At 43.7% G+C, this 27,950-nt stretch overlaps 1 protein-coding gene and 1 pseudogene across 1 annotated transcript in view; both read right to left on the reverse strand.

Annotated features, from left to right (window-relative positions):
- PRKCI (protein kinase C iota) overlaps positions 1–27,950 on the reverse strand; it is a 93,428-nt gene that overhangs the window by 64,957 nt on the left and 521 nt on the right. The window contains exon 2 of the mRNA XM_062211942.1: positions 123–244. Coding sequence (XP_062067926.1) covers positions 123–244 — 122 coding nt within the window. The remainder of the gene's footprint in view (positions 1–122; positions 245–27,950) is intronic.
- Positions 5,029–27,927, reverse strand: LOC133777188 (calcium uniporter regulatory subunit MCUb, mitochondrial-like; annotated as a pseudogene).

The raw sequence follows: 27,950 nt of genomic DNA on the forward strand, positions 1-27,950 counted from the left end.
AGAAAAAATAGGAGTGGCATTAAATTTCCAATATATCTTTCCTCTTAAATTTATTAGGATTTTATTATACTTTTAAAACAAGTGACAGAGCAGTATCTTACATCGAAAGTTTTATGACTCACCTTCCTCATCTATCCATTTCATGGTAAAAAGCTGTTCATTGTCAAAAGAACACATATCTCGAACCTCACTGCAAAGGCCTTCAAAGGAGATGGAAGGCTCAAAATGTGTTATCATGATATCCCTGAAAAACAAAAGAGGTTTGAAATGGTTAACACCAACAATGTTCTACATATTACTGAATGCCTGACAATTTAATGGGACTTCAGCTGTTTTGTGTGTAAACAGCATGCATTGCTTCTTCTTCCAGTAAACCAACTCTGTAAAGTAAAGATACAGATATTAACCTTAATTTGATGTCTCCTCACTCAGGAAGTCCACCCTAGGTGCTCTAAGAGATGTGAGATTCGTTTTAATGTCATTTGTCAGAAGCTTACTCCTTTGTGAAGCGTTCTACTCCGCAGAACAGCACGGCTGAGGAGCTCCTGCCCTACATCTAATTGAAATGTCTCAGATCCACCTCTCAAAAAAAGTCTCATCCAAGAGATGGCCCTTCTGCCATGCTGTCACCATTGGTCTTGACTTCCATAGACCAGTCACTCAAGAGTCTTTTTTTTTTTTTCTTTTTTTTTTTGGACAGGCAGAGTTAGTGAGAGACAGACAGACAGAGAGAAAGGTCTTCCTTTTTTCATTGGTTCACCCCCTAAATGGCCGATATGATCAGTGTGCTGCAGCCGGCGCGCTGCGCCAATCCGAAGCCAGGAGCCAGGTGCTTCCTCCTGGTCTCCCATGCAGGTGCAGGGCCCAAGCACTTGGGCCATTCTCCACTGCACTCCCGGGCCACAGCAGAGAGCTGAAGTGGAAGAGGAGCAACCGGGGCTAGAACATGGGGTGCCGGCGCCGCAGGTGGAGGATTAGCTAAGTGAACCGCAGCGCCAGCCCAAGAGTCTTTTAATCATTATTTCTATGGCAGGATTGCAAGATCTCAAACCTCCATTTTCACTTCTTCCCAAAAATGATTTAAATTCCTCGTATTTTAAGATAGGTTCCCTGGGACCGGCGCTGTGGCGGAGCAGGTTAACACCCTGGCCTGAAGCGCCAGCATCCCATATGAGCGCTGGTTTTAGTCCCGGCTGCTCCACTTCTGATCCAGCTCTCTGCTATGGCCTGGGAAAGCAGTAGAAGATGGCCCAATTCCTTGAGCCCCTGCACCTGCATGGGAGACCCGGAAGAAGCTCCAGGCTCCTGGCTTCAGATTGGTGTAGCTCTGGCCATTGTGGCCATCTGGGGAGTGAACCAGTGGATGGAAAACCTCTCCCTCCCTCTTTCTCTCTCTCTCTCTCAAAACCTCTCCTCTGTATAACTCTGACTTTCATATACATAAATAAATAAATCTTTTTTTTAAAAAGATAGTTTCCCCAAAAACATAGGAATAGGCATAGATGTGTATTTCCTTTGGGTTAGTGCCAAACAGCAACAATTATTTAATTAAATTCACCTAGAAGCTATTCAGTAAGACTTAAAATTGTAACAGATATTTTAAAATAGTTGCCTAGGATTTCCTCAAAGAGCCATAAGAAGGCTCCCCTATAAGGTAATCTCCATACAGCAGCCAAAGTGTTGTTTTTGTCTGTATGCGTAAGATTCACTTACAGGAGGGGCTGGCGCTGTGGCGCAGTAAGTTAATCCTCTGCTGCAGTGCCGGCATCCCATTTAGGCCTTGGTTCTAGTCCTGGCTGCTCCTCTTCTGATCCAGCTCTCTCTGCTATGTCCTGGGAAAGCAGAAGATGGCCATTGCAGGCATTTGGGGAGTGAACCAGAGGATATAAAGACCTCCCGATGTCTCTACCTCTCTCCTTAGCTCTTTCAAATAAATAAAATAAATCTTTAAAAAAAAAAAAAGATTTATTTATTTGAAAGAGTTGCAAAGAGAATGACAGAGAAAGACAGGTCTTCCGTCCAGTGGTTCACTCCCCAAGTGGCCCCAGAGGCCACGGCTGAGGCAAGTGTAAGCCAGGAGCCAGGAGCTTCATCTAGGTCTCCATGTGGATGGCAGAGGCCCAAGTATTTGGGCCATCTTCAGCTACTTGTCCCAAGCCATTAGCAGGGGAGCTGGATAGGAAGTGGAGCAGCCAGGATAGGAACCTGTACCCATTTGGGATGCTGGCATAGCAGGCCACAGCTGTACTGGCTATGCCACAGTGACAGCCCCCTACAGTGATTCTTTCAAATGCAAGACAGAGATAAAATGACTTAATTTTAACTTACATAGCAATCCCTATGTTAGATTCTGCATTAAGGGTCTTGACTTTTTTTAAAAAACAAATAGCCTCTTTATTTTTAACGCTTGCTTTTCTTTTTTCTTCCCCTCCTTCCCTCCCTTCCTCTCTTTGAAACACAGAATGACAGAGGGAGAGGGAGAGACAGAGACAGAGACAGAGACAGATCTTCCATCCACTCGTTGGTTCCCTCTCCAAATGCTCACAAACAGCCAGGGCTGGGCCAGGCCAAAGATAGGAGCTGGAGACTCCACGCTTCAGGACTTCCATGTGGGTGGCTGGAACCAAACTGCTAGAGCCATCACCGGGCTACCTCCCAGGGTGCATATTAGCAGATAACTGGACTGCAAATGAAGATAGGACCGAACTCAGGCATTTGGATATGGGAGGCAGGCACCCCAACTGTGACAACCAGCTTTACCACAATGCCAACTACAAATTTATTTATTTTGAGAGGTAGAGAAATGGACAATGGGAGAGACAGACTGAGCCCTCAACTGCTGGTTCATTTCTCAAACACCTGCAGAGTCTGCATTGGCAGGAAGCTGGAAGTAGGAGCCAGAGATGGGCATGGAACCTGTCCCTCTGACATGAGACATGGGCATCTTAAGTGGTAGAAACATCACCTGCCCCTTCCTCTGTTTTAACTTTTTCAAAGGCCTCACTTGTCATGCAGAGGAAGATCCAAAGTCTCTAGGAGGGTCTACAAGACCTAGTATCAACTGGCTCTGTCTACCTCTCCTACCACTGGATAAACAGATGTGTACAGTGCACCATCTAGCCCGAGGAGACCGTTAAGCTTAATGAAAGCAGAATTGGGTTTTCTTCACTACATTCCTAGTGCCCAATGCAGTGCCTATCACAGAAAGAGTATGCAAGAAATAAGTAGACGGAGGAAAGCAAGGAAATAGCATGATGTTATGAACTGTGATTAGACGTGGATAGTTGGGACACAGAATAGGAAATAGGAAATCAAAAATTTTAGCCAACTGCAAAAAAAAACTACAATTGTACTCTTTAAGAGCTATAGAAGGTAAACAGAGAGACAAGCAGGCAGAGAAATTAAATGGTCATTCTTGGTTGTCATTGTCTCCCTGAACATCTCATATTTCTCTGCTGTGGCCCCCTGGAACACTCTTGCCTTGGCCCTCATAACAGGAAGGTTCCCTAGCTCTCTTTCTAATCTGAACACTTAACTACTTCTTCCCTTCAATCACAAGATATTCTTTACATCTTCCTTAATATTATTTAATTCTCTCTCTGAAACCCAATTCACTTTTAATGTTTGAACTATTATCTCTAGAGATCTCCTAAATCTGTAATTTCAATTCTGTGTGGTATCTAAGACTCACAATAATCTGGCTCTAATTTCTATTTTCAACTCGATTCCACTACTGGCAACATGAAAACTCTACTACAGAAAACCGGTTCACTTACAATCCCACACATTAAGATCCTGATTATAAAAATGAAATCCTCGGGCTGCCACTGTGGCGCAGAGGGTGGCCCTCTACCTGCAGCGCCGGCATACCATATGGGCGCCGGTTCTTTCTTCTTTCGATCCAGCTCTCTGCTATGGTGTGAGAAAGCAGTGGAAGATGGCCCAAGTGCTGGGGCCCCTGCACCTGCATGGGAGACCTGTAAGAAGCTCCTGGCTTCAGATCAGCACAACTATGGCCATTGCGGGCATTTAGGGAGTGAACCAGCAGAGACCCCAGTCTCTCCCTCTCACTGTTTATAACTCTACCTCTCAAATAAATAAATTTAAAAAAAAATCTTAAAAAAAAAAAAAAGAAATCCTGGGGCTATCATGGAGCAGCAGGTTAGGCTGCCACCTGCAACATCAGCATCCCATATCAGAATGCCCAGTGCGAGTCCCAGTTTCTCTGCTTCCAATCCAGCTTCCTGCTGATGCACCTGGGAAAGCAGCTGAGAATGGCACAAATATGTGTGCCCCTTCTACCCTGCGGGAGACCTGGATGGAGTTCCAGGCTCTTGAATTTGTGGCTATTTGGAGAATGAACCAGAGGAGGAAAGATATCTCTTTCTGTCTCTCTGTAACTCTGCCTTTCAAATAAAAAAAATTTTTAAACAAGTCAAATCCTTTCTTTCTATTTAAAGAAGATAATGGGAGAAATTACTTTTATTTTTTTCATGTGAAGATTCATTTTTATTAACCTGACACATAAAAGTTTGAATAGTTAATCATCTGCCAGAGGCTAATGATGGGGAATGTTGGCTTTGGTAACTAAAACCTGTGAGTTGCTCATTCAAAAGCAATAGTTTGTTGTTTACTTGCAGTTCAAAAAAGTACCAACGAGGCATTATGGTTGGCGGGACATTCATACTTTTTTGATAAATGGTATTAATCCAGGCTGATGAGAAGACTATTGTAGATGAGGCCTGAGAGTGAACTGTGTGCCAAGCACGCACAGATCGTCTCACCTTCACAGAGGAATGAACGCACAACATGCTGCTACCTGATGCACGCAGGCCATCTTGACATCAGCGAGTCATGAAAATGCAATAGCTAAAGTTCTCAGGTGAGAACTTTAAAGAATACTTTTTTATAAAAATTTATTAACTAAAAACTGAAACAGATTGAAATGAACTATGAGACTCAGAAATATCATTTGTAAGGTATACAATCAACACATGGAAAAATCCAATGATGTTTAAAAATGTAAGATTAATTCTTTTTATGGAGTTCCTCTACTTGCATTCTCCAATAGAGAGAACGGCGGTTTCATTTCAGGGATTCTGTAGCCTTGGCAAGATCCTCCTTTAACTGGTTGTACTCCTCCATGTCAAAATGTTATTGCTTTGACATCTTATGGAAAAACTGAAAAAAAATTGTCTACTCCTAACACCTGAGGAAGTAAAATTCTGTCGAGTAACTATAAGGTATGCAAAAAAAGACCATGGAATTTGCAAATGCGATGAACTATGTGACCGGCTCCATGATATCCCAGGAGTACACCCACCCAGAGATCCAGGCCATCACCCTGTCCTGAACAGACAGCAGTGCTAATCCCACAGGAGCCCGCTGGTTTTGGCTTCTGAACGAGCTTCGATTCTAGCTTTCACCTGTTCAAGGGCCTTCAGGTGGTCGATTTTCTCCAGTAAATGGTGTTCTTTCTTTTTCTACAAAACTGTGAACAACCTGTGGACCAAGGATTTCATGTTTTCCATCTCAGTGGTATGCTCATTATTTAGATGTTCTTTCTTGGGACACTACACATCATATGCTATTTTATTAATGACAAGTTTAAAATCTTTCATTAGCAAAATCCCCATCAAGGTGGAAGCTGGAATCTCACTGCCATCTGCTGCAGCTGTGACACCTTCGTCTTCCTGAAGGAATGAACCCACTGTTGACAATACTGGTTTGACTACAACTTGACAGCGCTCTTTCCTGGATGGCAAAGTAAGTGTTATCAAAGGAAGGCCATGTCGATGATTAATTGTTATTTCATCAGGTGGCACCTGTACTACAAAGGTGTTACTGGTAGTCTTCAGATCTCCATAACGATTCACACACAAAACCTGGGGTGGCAGCTGCACAGCCTTGGGATCCGGGGGTCAGCAGCAGCAGGCGTCACAGCCAGCGACCCCTGGGGGGCTCTCACAGCGTCAGCGGTGCATCCTCCTGGGGCGGCTGGGAGCAGGTGCTGGCCGTGGTAATTTAATAGGTAATTCAATATCAACTTCTATTAAACTTGTTAAATCACACAAGCCCAGTGTTCTATACATCTAAATCTGTCCAACACATATAGATTGCATCTTGTGTTAACTCTTCATATACTGATAACACATATTTAACTAAATTATAAGCAACTAGAAGACAAAACTTAGACTTTTTAAACACATTCACATAACCGAGGACTCAAATATTTCTCGACTGAATGCAGAAGAAACTTTCTATGAAAAATTCTGTCTGACAAATATCGTATATTTTTCCCTATAAACACTACAGTATACTTAAGTTCTAAGTGTTTAAATAAATCGTAAGTTATTTAACCTTCACAGTAACTGTCAAACTAGACATACTCATGTCATTTTACAAATTTAAAAATCAAGGCACAAAAGCATACTTGTCAGAGTCTCACAGTTAGGAAGTAGAATGAGTTCAAAAGCCAATCTCTGGAGCTGGCGCTGTGGCATAGCGGGTAAAGCCGCCACCTGCAGTGATGGCATCCCATATGGGCGCCGATTCGAGTCCTGGTGGCTCCACTTCTTATTCCGCTCTCTGCTATGGCCTGGGAAAGCAGTAGAAGATGGCACAAGTCCAGGGGCCCCTGCACCCACGTGGGAGACCTGGAGGAAGCTCCTGTTTCCTGGCTTCAGATCGACGCAGCTCCGGCCGTTGCGGCCAATTGGGGAGTGAATCAGCAGATGGAAGACCTCTCTCTCTCTCTGCCTCTCCTCTCTCTGTATAACTCTTTCAAATAAATAAAATAAATCTTTAAAAAAGAAAAAAGCCAGTCTCTTAGTAACACTTGTGATGGACACTGTGATCTTGATGTAGGTGAGGCAGGAAGTCAGGAAGGGATAAGAAAGCTAAGGACTGCCAACACCCAAGCCATGTGCAATGTCCCAGTCCTACCACCTCCCATGCTGATTCGACACTGCTAAAGACTCATTCTTCATCACTCAGCTACATCTCACTTTCCATCCAGCTCCATGACACCTCTCTGGAGACCACCACTGCACTGCAGTCCCACACCAAACTCCATCTCCTCTGAATCTCTAATCAGGTGCTGTACCAACTCCACCCTGTAGGAGGATGCCCCAGCCTGGGTGAGGACAATTCTCTCCAAAGGTTGCCTGCACTCATGCCTGAGTATAGGCTTTTTGCCTTTCTATAAATTCAGCTCTTCTATTCCCCTCTACCTACAACTCCTGGTTATATTATTATGGTGCAAAGATAAGAACCTGGACTAAGTTTAGCTGGTGGTCTCTATAAGCCCAGCCAGGGTTCTGGATCTCCACAACATAATTTGGGGATGAGATCCTCATTCCCGCAACAATCTGCCCTTCCTTATCTTCCGTCCCACCCTCAGAATCACTCAACAACAGTGAAGGGCTTATTGTCTCTATTGGTGGCAATGCTGCTATGAGATATTCTTCAGCTGTCCATGCCCTTCAGAGATGTGACTCCGCCTCTACACACACCTCTCCCTGGAGTAACCCAGAACCAATAGGATAGGATGTGGGGCTACAAAAGCCCTGGAAGCAACTCAACAACACCCTAAAGTGTCAGCTCATCTCCAGAACTCCCTGGACTGTCAACTGAGATTTCTGCTTAGACTTAAGGCTGTTTGATTTGTTTGCCTAACCTTTTGCTATGGTTTGAAGGTGTGTCCCTTCCAAAATTCATGCTGAAATGTAATCCCCATTGTGATGGTTTTAAGAGGTAGGGCTTGTGGTCAGCATTGTGGCCCAGCAAGTTAAGCTGCCACCTGCTACACTGGCATCCCATATGAGCACCACTGGAGTCCCAGCTGCTCCACTTCCAGTCCAACTCCCTGTTGATGTGCCTGGGAAACCAGCAGAGGATGGCCCAAGTGCTTAGGTCCCTGCTACCCATGTGGCAGACCTGGATGGAGTCCCAGGATCCTGGCTTTGGCCTGGCCCAGCCCTAACTACTGCAGCTACTTGGGGAGTGAGCCAGCAGATAGAAGAGCTCCCTCCCTCTGTCATTCTGCCTTTCAAATCAATAAAATAAATCTTAAAAATGATATAGCAAAAAGGTTCTCTTCTAATGTCTTTAGAAGAACGAACTGTTTCTATTTAATTTTTTAACTAAAAACTTTATAAAATTTAGCCTTAATTTGTTTGATGTTTTATATTAGAAATTAAATTTTATCATAAAATACCTTTACATGATAGGAAAGTTAATGCTTCTACCATTCAAAAGACTCTAAGTGCAAAGTTCATCTTCTTTCTACCCAGAGACTTTCCTAATCTCCAGTTCTAGCATCACAGTTATACTTTTACAACTGTTTTGTTTTACTTGTATCTGTTGATCAATATGAAAGACAGAATTTAACATTGTATTCTCTTGTGTTTACTCCTGTGGTCTCCTTTATAACAAGTACGATTCCTTCCCCTATTTTTATTCTTTTATTTTCAAATGTGGTTGGTTAAAAAACATAAAATTTACCATCTTAACCATCTTTAGGTGTACACTTCAGTACTGTTAACTATATTCGGATTGTTGTGAAACCAATCCCTAGAACTTGCTCATCTTGTAAAACTGAAATTCTATATCCACTAAAACAACTACTCCCTCCTTTACCCTATTCTCTTTCTCTGACAGTAGCCATATGAATGGAAATGAGGATAACTCATTGTGTGTGTGTATGTGTGTGTGTGTGTTTAAAGATTTACTTATTTATTTGAAAGGCAGAGTTAGAGAGGGAGAGGCAGAGACAGTGGTCTTCCATCCACTTGTTCTCTCCCAGAATGGCCACATGGCTGGGACTGGGCCAGGATGAAGCTAGGAGCTTCATTCGGGTCTCCTATATGGGTGGCAAATAATCTGGTTATTTCCCAAGTGCATTTAGTAGGGAGTTGGATTGGAAGTGGAGAAGCTGGACTCAAACTCATGCCCTTGTGGGATGCCAGCATGGTGGTTAGCTTACCTGCCTACTCACTGAGGTTTTGATTTGCATTTGCATGATGGTTAGTAACACTGGGTAATTTTTCATATACTAATGGAGCCATTTGTATATACTTAGAGAAACCTCTATTCAAATCATCTTTTATCTATTTTTTGAATGTCATTTTTGTAGTGTTGTTTTATGTTTAAATTATTAGCTTTCAATAATGTATTGACTCTCCATTAGGAAAGAAACACTTCTAAATTCACACTTCCCTTTTACTTTCCCCACAGCTTTATTCTTCTTAGTAATTTTTGCATTATAAAGATTTATAACATTATTCAACTCACAATTTTTCCTAACATAACTTTTGAAGGCATTTATACTAATAAATGCTTATGTAATTGTTCTGTACTTGAAGTGCCAAATAGTATGATTAGATATTCTCTACGCAGAACAGGAAAAGTAATCTTTCTTTTTTTTTTTTTTTTTAAGATTTATGTGTTTGAAATGCAGAGTAACCGAGGAAGGGAAGAAAATCTCCCACCTGCTGAGGAGACAGAGTGATCAAGCCTCCATCTGCCAGTCTACTCCCAAAATTGGTGCAATGGCCAGGGTTGGGCCAAACCAAAGCCAAGAGTCAGGAATTCCACTCAGGTTTCCTTTGGTCCACTTTGTCCTGTTTTTAGTCATCTTGGATTTCTCATGCTTTCTGGTGCCTGTTTTGCTTTCCAAGATTCAGAGAATTTGTTATTTCAGTTTTCTGTCATCTCTGTGGACTCGAGGAAGGAAGAGATATAGACGTGTGGTCTACCCTATTAAGCTAGAAGCACCTGAGTGTTGCTTTTAGAAGGTAGGAATATTTTCATCTCTCTACTGAGATTTTACTTCTATTTAAAATATTCAATGAATGTAATTTAAAAATTATTACATGCATATAGAATATGCTATATGCTAAGCACTATTCTAAGTATTACAAATATTATATCCCATTAAATCCTTATAACATCATCTGAGATATTATCCCCATTTTATAGATGAGGAAATTAAGTTACAGAGAAGTAGCACACACATAAGAATTCAGCACACAGCTGATAAGTAATTGATAGAGCGCGCATTCAAACTCAGGAATCCACCATTATACAGTTGGCTGTCTCTTATATTCCATTCATTCTTTTTGGAATTTTTTTAATTAATCAATTTATTGATTTGGGATGGAAAGAGACACACAGAGAAAGACAGTTGCAGAGAGAGCTCCTACCCACTGGATTACTTCCCAAATGTAGCCCCCTATTTCTACATTTCCCTGCGCCTTCCTTAGAGTCTCTAGGTGATAGCTCTGTTCACTCAACTTACATTAATTAAACTTCCACTCGGGGCCAGACACTGCTTCACATGTTGATGATACAGCAGTAAGTAAACAATGCCTCAAGGTGTACACTTAGGGGAAACATATTAAAGATATATATTTGATTTATGTATGTTCAGAATGTGCTCTATCTGAAGAACAAAAAAAATTAATAGCTTCATATACTAAGGTAGGCTTATTTATTAAATTATTTTAAATGTATTTGTTTTTTAAAAAATATTTATTTGAAAAGTAGAGTAACACAGAGAGAAACGGAGAGACAAACAGAGAGGAAAAGAGATCTTCCACCCACTTGTTCACTCCCCAAATGGCCACAACAATCAGGGCTGGTCCCAGTGAAACTCAGGAGCCTGGAACTCCATCTGGGTATCCCATGGGGGTGGCAGGGGCCCAAGCACTTATTCTATATCTGCTACCTTCCCAGCCACATTAGCAGGGAGCTCATGTTACAAGTAGTAGCTTAAACCACTGTGCCGTAACATCTGCCCCTATTTATTTTTGTTTTTGTTTACAAGGCAGAGAGAGAGTCGGGGAAAGGAGGGAGGGAGAGATCTCCCATCCTCTGGCTCACTCCCCAAATGCCTGCAATAGCCAAGGCTAGGCCAGACCAAAGTTGGGAACTACAAACTCCCTCTGGTCTTTCCATGTGGGTGGCAGGGACCCAAGTACTCGGGAAATCACAACCTGCCTTCCAGGGAGTGTATTAACAGGAAGACAGAATAAGCAGCAGAGCTAGGACTGCAATTCAGGCAGTCTGACATGGGATGCAGGTCCCAATCACATCCTAACTGTTGCACCAAAGTAGAATATTTTAATTTCCCAGATAAGGGTTTCATTTTCACTGGCCAGCCTTTTTTTTTTTTTTTTGACAGGTAGAGTGGACAGTGAGAGAGTGAGAGAGAGAGAGAGAGAGAGAGAAAAAAAAAGGTCTTCCTTTGGCCGGCGCCGCCGCTCACTAGGCTAATCCTCCGCCTTGCAGCGCCGGCACACCAGGTTCTAGTCCCGGTCGGGGAGCCGGATTCTGTCCCGGTTGCTCCTTTTCCAGTCCAGCTCTCTGCTGTGGCCCAGGAGTGCAGAGGAGGATGGCCCAAGTGCTTGGGCCCTGCACCCCATGGGAGACCAGGATAAGCACCTGGCTCCTGCCTTTGTATCAACACTGTGCGCCGGCCGCAGCATGCTGGCTGCAGCGGCCATTGGAGGGTGAACCAACGGCTAAAAGGAAGATCTTTCTCTTTGTCTCTCTCTCTCTCTCACTGTCCACTCTGCCTGTCAAAAAATAAAAATTAAAAAAAAAAAAAGGTCTTCCTTTTTTGCCGTTGGTTCACCCCCCAATGGCCGCTGCGGCCGGCGCACCGCGCTGATCCAAAACCAGGAGCCAGGTGCTTCTCCTGGTCTCCCATGAGGGTGCAGGGCCCAGGCACTTGGGCCATCCTCCACTGCACTCCCGGGCCACAGCAGAGAGCTGGACTGGAAGAGAGGCAACCGAGACAGAATCTGGCGCCCCAACAGGGACTTGAACCCGGGGTGCCGGTGTTGCGGGCGGAGGATTAGCCTATCGAGCTGCAGCGTCGGCCTGGCCAGTCTCTTAAAAGTGAAAATAACTATCTGGGTCCACTATGTTCTGGTCAAAAAAGATCACTTGAGAGGCCAGTGCTGTGACATAGCCGGTAAAGCTACTGCCAGCAGAGCTGGCATCCCATATGGGCACTGGTTCGAGTACCAGCTTCTCTGCTTTCAATACAGCTCTCTGCCATGGCCTGGGAAAGCAGCGGAGCATGGCAAAACTCCTTGGGCCCCTGCACCCACGTGGAAGAAGCTCCTGGTTCCTGGCTTTGGATAAGTGCAGCTCTGGCCGTTGTGACCATCAGGGAAGTGAACCAGTGAATGGAAGAGCTCTTTCACTGCCTCTGCCTCTCTGTAACTCTGCCTTTCAAATAAATAAATAAATCTTAAAAAAAAAAAAAAAAAAAAAAAGAGGTCGCAATAAAAGGCAACATTCCATGATCCCTGAATTGGACCCACACTAGGCACTGAGTCTGCCCAGAGCCTTGATCTTGGACTTCCCAAGTGCCAGAACTGTGAGAAGTAAATTTCTGCTGTTCACAAGCTACCCAGTCTGCACTTTTTGGTTACAGCAACCTGAACAGACTAAGATGGAAGTGTGGATTCTGCTGTGGAAAGTGGTGTCTCAAGCTATTAGCATTATTCAGGAGCGCTCTGAAAACTGACAGCTGTGGCAGAGAAAAGAAGGAAGCAAGTTATCTTAGTCCCTTTGTGCTGCTCCAGCAAAATGCCATAGAATGAGTAAACTGGTAAGGAATAGAAGTTTATTTCTCATAGTTCTGGAAACCAGCAGTTCAAGATCAAGGCACCAGCAGGGTTTTGTGTCTGGTAAGGGGCTCGATTTCCTCTTCCAAGATGGCACCTTGTTGCTGCTTCTCCAGAGGAGACACAGGCTGTGCTTTCACAGGATGGGAGGGATGGAAGGGCAAAAAGGGCCTAAGCTATTTCCCTATAGCCCCTTCCTAAGGCACTAATCCAGTCCTTATGATTCAATCCCTACCCAAAAGACCTGACCTTTTTAAGATTTTTTTTTTATTAATTTGAAAAGAGAGTAACATACACACAGGGAGAAAGAGAGAAAGAAGTTTCATCCACTGGTTTACTCCTCAAATGGCTGCAACAGCTAGATGTGGGCCAAGTCAAAGCCAGGAGCCAGAAATTCCATCCAGGTCTCCTATGTGGGTGGCAGGGTTTCAAGCTCTCACTGGCCTCTGCAGCAATCTTTCTTCTAAAGTATCCTCTAGGATGGGGCTGGTATATCAGTGCCGTGGGTTAAGCTGTTGTCTGTGGCACTGGATACCATATCGAGTGCCAACTGGAGTCCCTCTGCTCCACTTCCAATCCACCTCCCTGTTTGTTAATGTACCTGGGATGGCTCAAGGACCTGGGCCCCTGCTAGCCACGTCGGAGACCAGGATGGAGTTCCTGGCTCCTGGTTTCGATCTGGCCAGGTTTCGCTCCTGGCCCACACCTGGCTGTTGCAGCCATTTGGAAAGCGAACCCAGTAGATGGAAGATCAAGCTGTTTGCCTTGCAAATAAACAAATATTTAAAAAATAAAGTGCACACGCGTGCATGTGCATACACACACACAGTACCCTCCAGGTTACTAGGATGAGGATGTAAGGGTTGGAAGAAAATATTTTAGGATTAAATTAGAAAAGAAGTGGGGTGTGGGGGTCTGGGAGTGGGTAATGTTTAGCAGTTAAGATGCTGGTTAACAGGACTGTGTTCCTCACTGGAGTGCCTGGGTTCCATTCCCACCTCTTGTTAGTGTGGACCATGAGAGACAGCAGTGATGGCTTGAGTGGTCGGGCTCCTGTCTCCTACGTGGGAGACCCAGATAGAGTTCTGGGTTCCTGGCTTTGGCCTGGCTCAGCTCCAGCAGCTGTGTTCACTTGGGGAATGAACCAGTGGATGGGAGATTGATGTCTCTCTCTCTCTCTCTCTCTCTGCCTCTCAAATAAATAAATACATCCTTTGAGAGACTCAGTGAAGGAATGATGCTTTATCAACTACTGTTCCTTAAGTTCCAGAACTAAAACATTTAAGGGAGTTTTTATAAACACTTCTCAAGTAATTAAGTAATTGAGACAGCACCATGTTCATAACACTTCACAATCATCAGATGCTTATTACAGTACCAAACCTAGAAATGAGCTGCAAAACAAAGATACATTCTAAAGGTATAAAACAAATTAATGATTTTTCCTGGTTTAACTTCAAGCATTAGTTAAATCATTTTACCAAAAATTAGCATAAAATATTTATCTGATCTACAATACACTAGAGTCTGCTTTTCCACAAAGATTTCCAAAGTGTATAAATTTAAATAGTTTTACCTGAATTTGGGGGAAAGCAACATTTTTTATAATTTGCTATTGGGTTTCAGAAGACAGTATCTTAAGCATCAATGTTCCTATATTCTAAAACGTAGAATCTAAAGTTTTCCTTGACACCAACTTCTTTTAAAAATAAACCCAAAAGGGCCCAGCATAGTGTCACTGCAGGTTGGGCCACTGTGATGCCGGCATCCCATAAGGGTGCTGGTTTGAGTCCTGGTTCTCTACTTCCAATCCAGCTCCCTGCTGATGGCCTGGGAAGGCAGCGGAAGATGACTCAAATGTTTGGGCCCCTGTACCCATGTGGGAGACCTGGACGAAGCTGCTGGCTCCTGGCTTCCAGCCTGGCCTACGATGGCTATTGCAGCCATTTGGGGAGTGAATCAGCGAATGGAAGATCTCTTTGTATGACTCTGACTTTCAAATAGATAAATAAATCTAAGAAAAATAAATAAGCCCAAAAGGGATAGTTGTTTGGCACAGTGGTTAAGACACCACTTGGGATGCCTCTTGGGGTCCCTCATTCCTGTCTCCTCGGCTTCCACTCCAGTTTCCCAATACTTTGCACCGTGGGAGGCAGCAAGTAGTAGCTCAAGTATTTGGGTCCCTGTCACCTACATGGGAGACCTGGCAAAAGCTGCTGGCTCATGACTTCCAGCCTGGCCCACCCGGACTATTGTAGCCATTTGGGGAGTGAATCAGGAAATGGAAGCTCTGTCTTCTCTTTCAAATGAAACAAAAAATAAATTATAATAATAATAATAACCCTGCGTAAAAACTGAACCACATCTAGTCCTTCTGCTATCTCAATAACCTTTTCTCCTAAATTAGTCTATTCAGCTAAAAAATTTACTTCATCACCAATATAATATTACATTTAGGCAAGATTATCATCCATAGGTAGTAAAACATTGGGTAGGGGCGGGCATTGTGGCACGTTAAGCCACCGCCTACAATACTAGCATCCTGTATCCTGGTTTGAGTCCTGGCTGCTCTGCTAATCCAGCTCCCTACTAATAATGCACCTGGGAAGGCAATGGAAGATGGCTCAAGTGCTTGGGTCCTGGTCACCTATTTGGGAGACCCGGATGGAGCTCGAGCCTCCTGGCTTTGGACTGACCCAGTTCCAGTCATTGTGGCCTTTTGGGTAGTGAACCAATGGTTGGAAGATCTGTCACTCTGCTTTAAAAATAAATAAAATAAATCTTTAAAGCAAAACTGGGTTAAAGATTCTTTTTTTAAATATTTTTTTAAAAATTTATTTAACAGGTAGAGTTATAGACAATGAGAGGGAGAGACAGAAAGGTCTTCCTTCCGTTGGCTTACCCCCCAAATGGCCGCCACAGCCAGAACTGCGCCGATCTGAAGCTAGGAGCCAGGTGCCTCCTCCTGGTCTCCCATGCGGGAACAGGGGCCCAAACACTTGGACCATTCTCCACTGCCCTCCCAGGCCACAGCAGAGAGCTGGACTGGAAGAGGAGCAGCTGGGACTAGAACTGGCACCCATATTAGATGCCGGCACCACAGGCGGAGGATTAACCAAGTGAGCCATGGCGCTGGCCCCGGGGTTAAAGATTCTAGGGAAACAGAATATTCATATAATCTTAAGGTATCAAGCCCTAAGATTAACCTTAATTAAAAAACATTTTCCATTTTAAATAATCAAGATGATAGAAAATAAGCTAAGAGACAACACCTGTTAAATATGAATTTGGGGGCCGGCACTGTGGCATAGTGGGTAAAGCCACCACCTCAAGTGCCGGCATCCCATATGGGTGGCAGTTCGAGTCCTGGCTTCTCCGCTTCCAATTCAGCTCCCTGCTTGTGCACCCAGGAAAGCAGTGACAGATGGCCCAAGTCATTGGGTCCCTGTAACTGCATGGGAGACCCAGAAAAAGCTCCTGATTCTGGCTTTGTATTGACCCAGCTCTGGCTGTTAGGCCATTTGGGAGTGAACCAGCAGATGGAGGATCTCTCTCTGTCTCTCCCTCTTTCTCTGCAACTCTGCCTTTCAAATAAATAAATGAATCTTTAAAAAAAAAAAAAAAAGAAAATAGTTAATAAAAAAGAAATGAATTTGATAATACAGCCAAAAAAAAAATGAGCGTTAAAAAAGTCTTGTCAAAGCAGAAAAAAGAAGAAAACTTTCCCTGAAGGTTAACACCCAGCTTTGTATTGTCACAAAGTCTCAATGTTATCATCTGCAAAAGAGGCAGACATCTCCTGCTAAGCATTCTTATGAAGATGAAATAGAAGTAAATGCAAAACACTTCTCACAATTCTTAAAATATGCAGGTACATCATAAAAGTTTCTCTGCTCTCACACACTTCAAAGGAGGAAAAGAAGGCTGGGTATCTTTGAAGATAGTATATGAATTTTTCTCACTACTGATTATATTCCATTAAGATAAAAGATAACTGCTATAATTCAACACTGTCTGGAAAATCCTAGCCAAATGTTAACATAAGGAAAAGAAGATACGGTGCTCAGTTCTTTTCTGAGATGCCTGCCTGGTCTATCGAGGTATTTCCCTTCATTAAACTTTGCTCCCTCATTTACCAGTACTCTGCCTCACAGCCCAATTCTTTCTTGTGTGAAAACAAGAACCTCCAAGCAGCCCTCTCCAGTAGCACATCTGGCAAAGCCAGACAGAAGAGAAGAGGACCAGGACTGTAAAACTGACTCTGTTCTGTGGGGACTGTTCACTAAGATACATGATTTGATCCTCAGACCTTAGAATAAAAGCTATCCAGCTGCCGGTGCTGTGGCACAGGTTAATCCTCTGCCTGTGGTGTCGGTATCCCATATGGACGCCGGTTCTAGTACCGGCTGCTCCTGTTCCGATCCAGCTCTCTGCTGTGGCCTGGGAAAGCAGTAGAAGATGGCCCAAGTCCTTGGGCCCCCGCACCCATATGGGAGACCCAGAATAAGCTCCTGGCTTCAGATCGGCTCAGCTCTGGCTGCTGTGGCCATTTGGGGGAATGAACCAGCAGATAGAAGACCTCTCTCTCTCTCTGTCTCTCCCTCTCACTGTAAATCTCTCAAATAAATTAATTAATTTAAAAAAAAAAAAAAAGCCACCCAGCTCCAGAGGGTTGTGAGGCAGGGTTTCCAGACTATCCTGCTGGATGATGTAACCAATCCTCTGGTTCCAAGGCCACCCTCAACCACCACAGGACCCATGTGGGAGACCCAGAAGAATTTCCTAGCTCCTGGCTTCAGATCAGCCTAGATCAGGCCGTTGCAGCAATTTGGGGAGTGAACCAGCGGACGGAAGATCTATCTCTCCCTCTCTCCTTCTCTTTCTCTCTTTCTGTTACTCTGCTTTTCAAATAAATAAAAATGAGCAAATAAATCTTTTTTAAAAGTATATTTTGAAAAAGAAATAAGTTGCATCAGTATATGAGAAATGGCTAAACCCAAAAATACCAGATTTATTGAAATAACAAATCATTTAAAGCTGCATAATAGAAGAAAATAATGTTTTTAGATAAGAAACACATCTACCTAAAAAATCAAACTCAGAAGCCATACGGGGGGGTGGGAAAAAAGACAGATTTGATTACAAGAAGATGAAAAACTCCAAAAAACCAACAAACTGGGGAAATGGCAATTTTAATAGAATGTCAATGTTCCATCAACAATAAGAAAAACAATACAATACAAAAATGCAGAAAAGATATGAAGACAATGCAGAAGAAATAAATGATCAGTAACATATATAAAGATACTTATAAAAAAGTTGCCATTTTTTGCCAATCCACTGTCAAAATTCAAAAGATGACATGGAGTGGGAGCATAAGGAACACAGCTATGGCATATGTAAGAAGTGTTCAGAGTACAACACCAAATTTTAAAATATATTCGGCTGGCGCCGTGGCTTAACAGGCTAATCCTCCGCCTTGCGGTGCCGGCACACCGGGTTCTAGTCCCGGTTGGGGTGCCAGATTCTATCCCGGTTGCCCCTCTTCCAGGCCAGCTCTCTGCTGTGGCCTGGGAGTGCAGTGGAGGATGGCCCAAGTCCTTGGGCCCTGCACCCCATGGGAGACCAGGAGAAGCACCTGGCTCCTGGCTTCGGATCAGCGAGATGCACCGGCTGCAGCGGCCATTGGAGGGTGAACCAACGGCAAAGGAAGACCTTTCTCTCTGTCTCTCTCTCTCTCTCACTATCCACTCTGTCAAAAAATAAATAAAATATCTTCATCATATCTGCAAGAATGTATGGTAAATATAATGATGTCCATTCAGCAGTATTTGAAATAGTGACTTAATGAAGACAAGTTTAAAGGATCATCAATCACAGATATTCCTGTACGCTAAACTATAAACAGAATATAAAGCTTTTCTATGCCACCACTTACTTTTAAAAATCCACCATGGGGCCAGTATTGAGTTACAGTAGGTTAAGCCACCACCTGCAACAACGGCATCCCATAGGACCACAGGTTTGAGTCCTAGCTGCTCCACTTCTGATCTAGTTACCTGCTAATGCACCTGGGAAAGCTGCAGAAGATGGCCCAAGTACTTGGGCCCCTGCCACCCACGTGGGAGATCCAGATAGAAAGTCAGGCTCTTGGCTTTGGTCTAGCTCAGCCCCAGACATTGCAGTCATTTGGCAACTGAATCAGCAAATGGAAGATTTCTCTCTCCCTCCATCCCTTCTTCTGACTCCGCCTTTAAAATAAATAAATAAATATAAAATAAACCAGGGTATGAGCATTATGGTGTACCAGGTTAAAACTGCCATTTGGGACAACCGCATCCCATATCAGGGTGCTGTTTAAAGCCTAAGCTACTCCATCCAATCCGACTTCCTGCTAATGCATCCTAGGAGGCAACATATGATGGCTCAAGTGCCTGGGCTCTTGCCACTCATTTGGGGGACCCAGATGGCTTTCAGGCTCCTGGTTTCTGCCTGACCCAGTCCCTAGCTGTTGTGGGCATTTGGGGAGTGAATCAGCAGATAGAAAATCTCTCTCCTGCTTCCTCTCTCTCTCCCCTTCCCCTCTCTCTACCTTTCAGATAAATAAATAAATATTTAAAAGGAAGGCCGGCGCCGTGGCTTAGCAGGCTAATCCTCCGCCTTGCGGTGCCGGCACACCGGGTTCTAGTCCCGGTTGGGGTGCCAGATTCTATCCCGGTTGCCCCTCTTCCAGGCCAGCTCTCTGCTATGGCCCAGGAAGGCAGTGGAGGATGGCCCAAGTTCTTGGGCCCTGCACCCGCATGGGAGACCAGGAGAAGCACTTGGCTCCCGGCTTCGGATCAGCGCGATGCACTGGCCGCAGCGGCCATTGGAGGGTGAACCAACCACAAAAAGGAAGGACCTTTCTCTCTGTCTCTCTCTCTCACTATCCACTCTGCCTGTCAAAAAATAAAATAAAATAAAATAAATAAATAAATATTTAAAAGGAAACTCAAAAGGACAGGCATTTGGTGCAGTGATTAAGTCACCATCTGGGATGCCAGCATTCAATATTGGATTGCTTTATTTGAGTCCCAGCTACTGTGCTTCCAATCTAGCTTCCTGCTAATTCACACCCTGGGAAGCAGCAAGTAATGGTCAAGTACTTGGGTCCCTGTCATCCACATGGGATATCCAGATTGAGTTCCCAGCTCCTGGCTTTGGCTTGGTTCAGCCCTGGCTGTTGCAGGTACTTGGGAGTGAACCAGTGGAGGGAAGACCTCCCTGTGTCTGTCTTTCAAATGAAATAAAAATAGCGCATAAATTAGAGTACTACTGTGGTACACTATAACTCAACCATAAAGAGATCTGACTACTGTCCTGCTATCCCAGCATGAAAAATAATCATGAATGAAACATTCAAGGGGTTGGCGCTGTAGTATATCAGGTTAACCTGCTGCCTACAGTGCCAGCATCCCTTACGGGCGCCAGTTCATGTCCCAGCTGCTCCTCTTTCAATCCAGCTCTCTGCTAACAGCCTGGGAAAGCAGTGAAAGATGGCCCAAGTGGTTGCACTCCTGATTCTCCCTGACCCGGAAGAAGCTCCTGGCTCCTGGCTTTGGATCGATCCAGCTCTGGCTATTGTGGCCATTTGGGGAGTGAACCAGCTGATGGAAGACCTCTCTGCCTCTGCCTCTCTGTCTGTAACTCTTTCAAGTAAATAAATCTTTTTAAAAAAAGAAGAAGGAAAGCATTCAAGTTGCAGAAACATATGTAGAAACATGAACCCATTCATTAGAAAAATAAAGTGGTATATCTATGTGTGCACATGTGTACACGTATCTCTACTAAAGATATATTAATATAATATAGAATATCCCAAACCAGGGGCAGATGTTGCGGTGCAGCAGAATAAACTGCCATTTAAAAAACCAGCATTCCATATTTCAGTGCTAGCTCAAGTCCCAGCTGCTACACATCCAATCCAGCTCCCTGCTAATGCACCTGGGGAAGCAGCAGAAGATGGCCCAAGTACTCGGGTCCCTGCTACCTATGCAGAAGACCTGGATCGAGTTCCTGGATCCTGGCTTTAGTCTGGCTCAGACCTGGCTGTGGTAGTCATATGGGTAGTGAACCAGCAGATGGAAAATCTCTTTGCTCTTTTGTTTCTGCCCCCCTCTCTGACACTCTGGCTTTCATATAAATAAATTTTTTTAAAAAAGAGAGACTAAATGCAACCTCAGAGATTTGAAAAGCAAAAAATATGTCTTAAAAAAAAGAAATATTGGCCGGCGCCGTGGCTTAACAGGCTAATCCTCCGCCTTGCGGTGCCGGCACACCGGGTTCTAGTCCCGGTCGGGGCGCCGGATTCTATCCCGGTTGCCCCTCTTCCAAGCCAGCTCTCTGCTATGGCCCAGAAGGCAGTGGAGGATGGCCCAAGTTCTTGGGCCCTGCACCCGCATGGGAGACCAGGAGAAGCACCTGGCTCCTGGCTTCGGATCAGCACGATGCGCCGGCCACAGCGGCCATTGGAGGGTGAACCAACGGCAAAAAGGAAGACCTTTCTCTCTGTCTCTCTCTCACTATCCACTCTGCCTGTCAAAAAAAAAAAAAAAAAAGAAAAGAAATATCTAAAACCATTAATAACAGCTGCCTCTAAAAACTGACAGAGGTTACAAAGGGAATGTTTCACTTTATGAATTTCTTAATTTTTTAAATTTAGCTTCAGTGTCTTATCTTCCGGATTTGTATTTGGCCACTCATCACATTTCTGCTTCCATCATCATTTTTTTTTTTAAAGATTTATTTACTTATTCGAAAGGCAGTTAGTTACAGAGAGAGACAGAGGGAGGTGCTCTAAACCCAGGCTTCTTCCAGGTCCCATGTTGGTGCAGGGACCAAGTACTTCAGCCATCTTGCACTGCTTTCCCAGGTGCATCAGCAGGGAGCGGGATCGGAAGTAGAGCAGCCGGAACTTGAACTGGTGCTCACAGGTTATAGCTTTACCCACTATGCCACAACACCAGCCCCCCTCCCAGCATCACTCTTAGCCACATTGCAACATAGGCCAGCTGTCATGAACAGTGTTGCAACACACAGCAGGCACACAATAAATATTTTTCAGTTAACTCTGGACATTTCTACCAGAATACTCATGAGCACCTAGAACTCAACTGTTTCGGGTACTGAATTACCTTCTCCCACAAACCTCTTCCTTTTTTATTCCGCAGGCTCTCTCAGACAACAAACATGAGTTTTCAGATGCCTCTCCAAAACAAGCAACAATCTCACACAGTTCTACCTCCTAAAATCTCCAGTGGACCCACGCACTCTTTTCCATCTTCTGACTGTTTTAAAAGCCTCTAAACTAAGTCTCATCCACCACAAAGCCATCTCCCATACTAGCTCCCAAAGTAATCTTTCTGAAATGCGAATCTGACCATTATCTCTCTTACTTAAAACCTGCACCAATGAGAACTGAACTCCACAGTGACATTCGAAGATCTTCATGATCTTCCTGCGACCCTGCTTCGCCTCGCTTCTCAAGAGTGCCTGCTTCACACTGTATATAGCCCAATACGTAAAGAAAATGAGATTCACAACCAAACTCATCTTAATTCCCCAAACTTATAATGCAGTTGTTCTACACTAGAATGACCACTCCACCCATCATCATCATTTACCAGGCAGACTCCTATTTATCTTTTTTTATTTTTTATTTTGACAGGTAGAGTTATAGACAGAGAGAGAGAGAGAGACAGAGACAGAGAGAAAGGTCTTCCTTCCATTGGTTCACTCCCCAAATGGCCGCTACAGCTGGCAATGCGCCAGCCCGAAGCCAGGAGCCAGGTGCTTCCCCCGGTCTCCCATGCAGATGCAGGAGCCCAAGGACTTGAGCCATCCTCCACTGCCCTCCTGGGCCACAGCAGAGAGCTGGACTGGAAGAGGAGCAACCGGGACTAGAACCTGGCGCCCATAGACTCCTATTTATCTTTCAGAAGCCTCAGACATTGCAGCCTCTAAGAAGGCTTCCCTTATCCCAAACTCCTCTTAATATCCATTCCTGCAAGTACCTTACACACACACACACACACAAATTAAATCCTTTACATTATAACTGTTAACTCCTCCACAAGATTCTTACTACCTTAAAGGCAATCTTTTAATATCCACTGCTATATCTTCTGTATCCTAGATAGTATGTCCAACAATATTAAAAAAGTGGTAATATTTGAAATCTTAAGCAAAACATGGATTTTAAAAATTAACATCTTAATTAGGTTGATTTAACCATTAAAAAAAGACACTCAAGTGCATTAGAGAGCTATCATGGGGGCCAGTGTTGTGGCGTAGAGAGTAAAGCTACCGCTAGCAACACCAGCATCCCACATGGATGCTGGTTGGTGTCCCAGCTGCCATCCTGCTCCTTGCTAATGTATGTGGACTTCTGCCACCCACATGGGAGACCTGGAAGAAGCTCCTGGCTTTGGCCTAGCCCAGCACTGGCCGTTGCAGCCATCTGGGAAATAAAACAGCAGTTGGAAGATTCTCTCTCTCTCTCTCACCACTCTCTCTCTCTCTCTGTAACTGACTTTCAAATAAATAGATAGATAAATAAAAAGAAAAAAAAGAGAAAGAAAAGAAAAACAAGAAAGCTATCACAAACTGAGGACCTCCAGGAGACTTTTTCTGAATAGAGCTGCTTCTTTCTCCTCTGCCTCCTCAGTGTCTGCTTCCTCAGATCTTTAATTTGCACATGGTCAGCTCTGGTTTCACAAGTCTACCTCTTTAGCTTCCTACCCACTGCCTATAAGCAACAGAACCTATTTGACATGAGCCCTATTTTTCCATCGCTAACCAAGCTACAGATCTCTCGCCCTGTGCTTGGTTAGGTGCCATGCCAGAAATTCCAAGACCAATCAACTGACATCCTCCAACTCTTAACTCAAAGTTCTATTTGTATTGCCTCAGAACAAGCCCTAAAATACATTGCTAAATTAATTTTGCAATGCTCTTAAAATCACGTCTTGCTAGGACTTGTTCACAGTGAGAAGAATCCTACACACTTCTATGTGAAGAGTAAATCTCTTATTTCTAGATATGCACAGAAGGAATCATCTGAGTTGTTAACACTCCTCAACAGCAGGAGCCTAAAAGGCATTTTTACCAGCTTCTTAGAAAAAGTTCTGATATATATATATAAAATAAATGCATAGTCCAGACACTGTCTTGCTAAATTCTATGCCGTGATATCAAGTAACTTTATATAAGGAAAAGCACATACAATAGCAATCAATCACAAACCAAAAAAACCTGTTTCTCCTCCTTCACACTACCACCACTAGGTAATGACTGAAGAAAGCCACTCTCAGAAAAGCTCCCATGTTGGGGAGAGAATGAGGCAGGCTATGAGACAAGCATTCTCAGGTGGTCTCCAATAAAATCAGATTCTCAGTGCTATTAATCTCCTGCTTAAAAACTAAGTTAAATGTCTACTATATACCTAGGGAGACAAATTTGCACCGAGATCAAATTCATCAGAATAACATTATACACAGTTCAACAACAAAAAAAAGATTCATTTATTTGAAAGGCAGAGTTACAGAGAGAGAAAGAAAGAGCGAGGTCTTCCATCTGCTGGTTCACACCCCAGATGGCCGCAATAGCCAGAGCTGCGCCGATCCAAAGCCAGGAGCCAGGAGCTTCTTCGGCTCTCCCACATGGGTGCAGGGACCCAAGGACTTGGGCCATCTTCTACTGCTCTCGCAAGCCATAGCAGAGAGCTGGATCTGAAGTGAAACAGCTGGGACTCAACCGGCACCCATATGGGATGCCGGCGCTGCAGGCTGCGGCTTTACCCACTACACCACAGCGCTATCCCCTATACACATCTTTAAAAGAAGATGGCAATTTTTTCACTAAAAGAATTCTAGGGGCCGGCACTGTGGTGTAGTAGGCTAAGCCTCCACTGTGGCCGCAGGCATCCCATATGGGCACAGGTTAGAGTCCTGGCTGCTCCACTTCTGATCCAGCTCCCTGCTGGTGGCCTGGGAAAGCACTGGAAGACAGCCCAAGTGCTTGGGCCCCTGCACCCACGTGGGAATCCTGGAAGAAGCTCCTGGCTTTGGATTTGCCCAGCTCTGGCCCAGCAGATGAAAGACCTTTCTCTCTGCCTCTCAAATAAATGAATAAATTTTTTTTTTTTTTTAAATTTTTGACAGGCAGAGTGGACAGTGAGCGAGAGACAGAGAGAAAGGTCTTCCTTTTGCCGTTGGTTCACCCTCCAATGGCCGCCGCGGTAGGCACGCTGCGGCCGGCACACCGCGCTGATCCGATGGCAGGAGCCAGGTGCTTCTCCTGGTCTCCCATGGGGTGCAGGGCCCAGGCACTTGGGCCATCCTCCACTGCCCTCCCTGGCCACAGCAGAGAGCTGGCCTGGAAGAGGGGCAACCGGGACAGGATCGGTGCCCCGACCGGGACTAGAACCCGGTGTGCTGGTGCCGCAAGGCGGAGGATTAGCCTAGTGAGCCGCGGCGCTGGCCAAAATCTTAACCAAAAAAAAAAAGTCTGGCTATTCCAAGATTCAACATTCACTGGAAAGAAATATTGTCAGAAGTTGAGTAAGTAGAGGGAAAACTATGTGATAAAGGCCATTCAGCAGATCTAAGGAAGTGAAAACTTATTCAAATACAAACTGTCACTGTATTTCTTGGTATAAGGAAGAATTTTCTATTTTAAAATCAAGTAGGTGATCTACTTAGCCAACCTGTTTACTAACTATCCTTGGTGACTCATTTTAGTTTCATCTATATTAATGAGTAGCTGACTATGTAATATCACAACCATCAGTTTAGACTATTGCTAATAAGCATGCAATCCTAACAGAACTTGTAGGATTTCAAAGGACAGAACTTGGTACAGTTTAGAGCGCTGATGTCTTTAAACAAGGCTTGAAATGAAGGTGCTATCAGAAAGTTTTCAAGGTCCATAAGCTGTACTTTGGAAATTTATATTCATTAAATAAAAGATAAAAAAATAAAATAAAAAAAGAAATTTCTTAATTTTCCAAAAAAGAAATAAAGAGAGTAACTTTAAAAAAAATTAAATTAAAAAAAAAAGAAAGTTTTCAAGGAAGATAAAGCACTAAAGGGCTAGGAGTTAGCAAAATTGTCTAAGTCTTCAGACATTGTTCACTTGAATGTCTTAGAGAAATTTAGCCAAATAATTAAAAAAATATTGTATGCCAGTGTTTTCATTTTAATATCTGGAGGAATCAGGAAAATAAGAGTATGATATCTGTATTCCTGAAGCACAGCAGACCGATGTCTTTCCAAAGGCACTTACACTAATAAAAACAGGGAAAATAGGGACAAGTACTAATTTCTTCATCTTCCATAGTTAGAGTTACGGGAGACAACCTAAATTTATTAAGTCAAGAATTTATATTGTCGAACATCATAAATGCAATCCAGACAACAAAAATAATAGTTTAACAATCAAAACTCGAGACACTGTGAGAAGACAGATTGTATCCAGTGAAATTCTCATTTTCAGCAGGATGAATCAACAAATACTACGCAAGCTTGATAAGTCACAGGACTACAACTTTTAAAGTAAAAAAAAAAAAATCACAACAATAATAGCTTTTAGAAAACCATAAATAAATTATCCACAGTCAGTGCATCTGTGAATGTTGGGGGGGAGGGGGGGATGGAATGGGACACTTCTTATTCTATACCTCTGTATGATTTGTACTTCACTACCACGAACATGTTGTTTGTTTTTTAAGATTTATTTATTTACTTGAAAGGCAGAGTGACACAGAGAGAGAAACAGAGAGATTCAATTTACTGGTTAACTCCCCAAACAGCCATGGTCAGCAGAAGGCAGGCCTGGAACTCTCTCCAGGTCTCCCACGTGGGTGGCAGGGCCCAAATACTTGGGCCCTCGTCTGCAGCTTTCCCAGACATAGTACCAGGGAGCTGGATGGGAAATGGAATAGACAGATTCAGACTAGTGCTCCAATATATGATGCTGGTGTTGAACTGTCAGCTTAACCCACGCACCACAATGCCAGCCCCTATATACATTCATTTTTAAATCTAAGTTTAACTGTCAATGATCAGATACCTTAAAGAAAAACGAAAAAAGAACACCTACTACATTTTAGTCTCTGTACCTAACAACTCATGGACTATCAACTTGCTAAGATGGAACATATTGTAAAGTATCAAATTACAGGAAAGATAATAAAATGTGCAAAGAAAGCTTTTATCTCACCTTGCAAAGTTCATGGCTAATCATGAAACAAAACAGAACTCTTGTGATAACTACAAACTTTTAAAGAAACATCCACATGTTTCTTGCTACTGTTCTAAAACCAAAACCTCCTTGATCAATTTTACCTATGTTTAAGTAAAAGCAGTTATAATACCGTTCAACAGCTCCTATAAACTACTCGTGAATGCGGTCAAGCTAATAAACAAAAGCAGAAGCTTTGTGACAGCAAACTAGTGACTCCTTCCACGGAATCCATCAGAAAATTACGGGCTTATACTTTCTTGGAAATCACAACACGAGAGGCAATTTGAAAGTTTGCTGTCGCCACTGATCCTCTCAAGAATGAAAAAGCATGCACTGCGGTTCTAACCTTGCAGTGCTTGAGATGTTTAAAGCAATTTACTTCTGCCTGGACAAGCAGTAAGCAGGCCAAGGCACTTAGGTTTTCTGTTAACTCCCACATCTCAAACTTTTCCGCTCACAAAAACATGTCACCTTTTTAATGCTCCTAAACATAATTATCTCGAAGACATTTCAAACCACTACCGAATTCCAAGGGGGACATTTTAGGTCACCGATGGTGGAATGTGAATTTACCACAATGATTTTAGGGCTGGATTATTTCTGGTACCCACAGAAGCTATAACTTAGGTAAGAATGTAAGGAAAGACCACAGAATTTAAAACCGGGCCTCTTCCTCTTCTTCCTTGCAATACCTCACCCACTGACAAAGAGAGGTTCACAAATTTTTAATGTACACGTATGCAACTCATTGTGGGCGAGACCTGAGTACCTAGTGACCATCCCTGAAAACTCATCAACTTTACTCTTAAGCAGAATTCCGGCGTCTAACGCACTGGCGGTCTGACCAGAGCGCAGATCCACTTCGTGAACTTTTCTACCGCGAAGAAGACAAACCGAACTTAAAGAACCAGAGACTCTGGGCCTGCTGATCATCGAAAAGGCCGATCACCTGAGGCAGTGCTGTCACTTCTGCGTCCACAGCAAACTGAGTCAGTCGAGGCATCATCAGCTCTCGACCCCAAACTC

This window comes from Lepus europaeus, chromosome 2 (assembly GCF_033115175.1).
Source record: "Lepus europaeus isolate LE1 chromosome 2, mLepTim1.pri, whole genome shotgun sequence".
Lineage (NCBI taxonomy): Eukaryota > Metazoa > Chordata > Mammalia > Lagomorpha > Leporidae > Lepus > Lepus europaeus.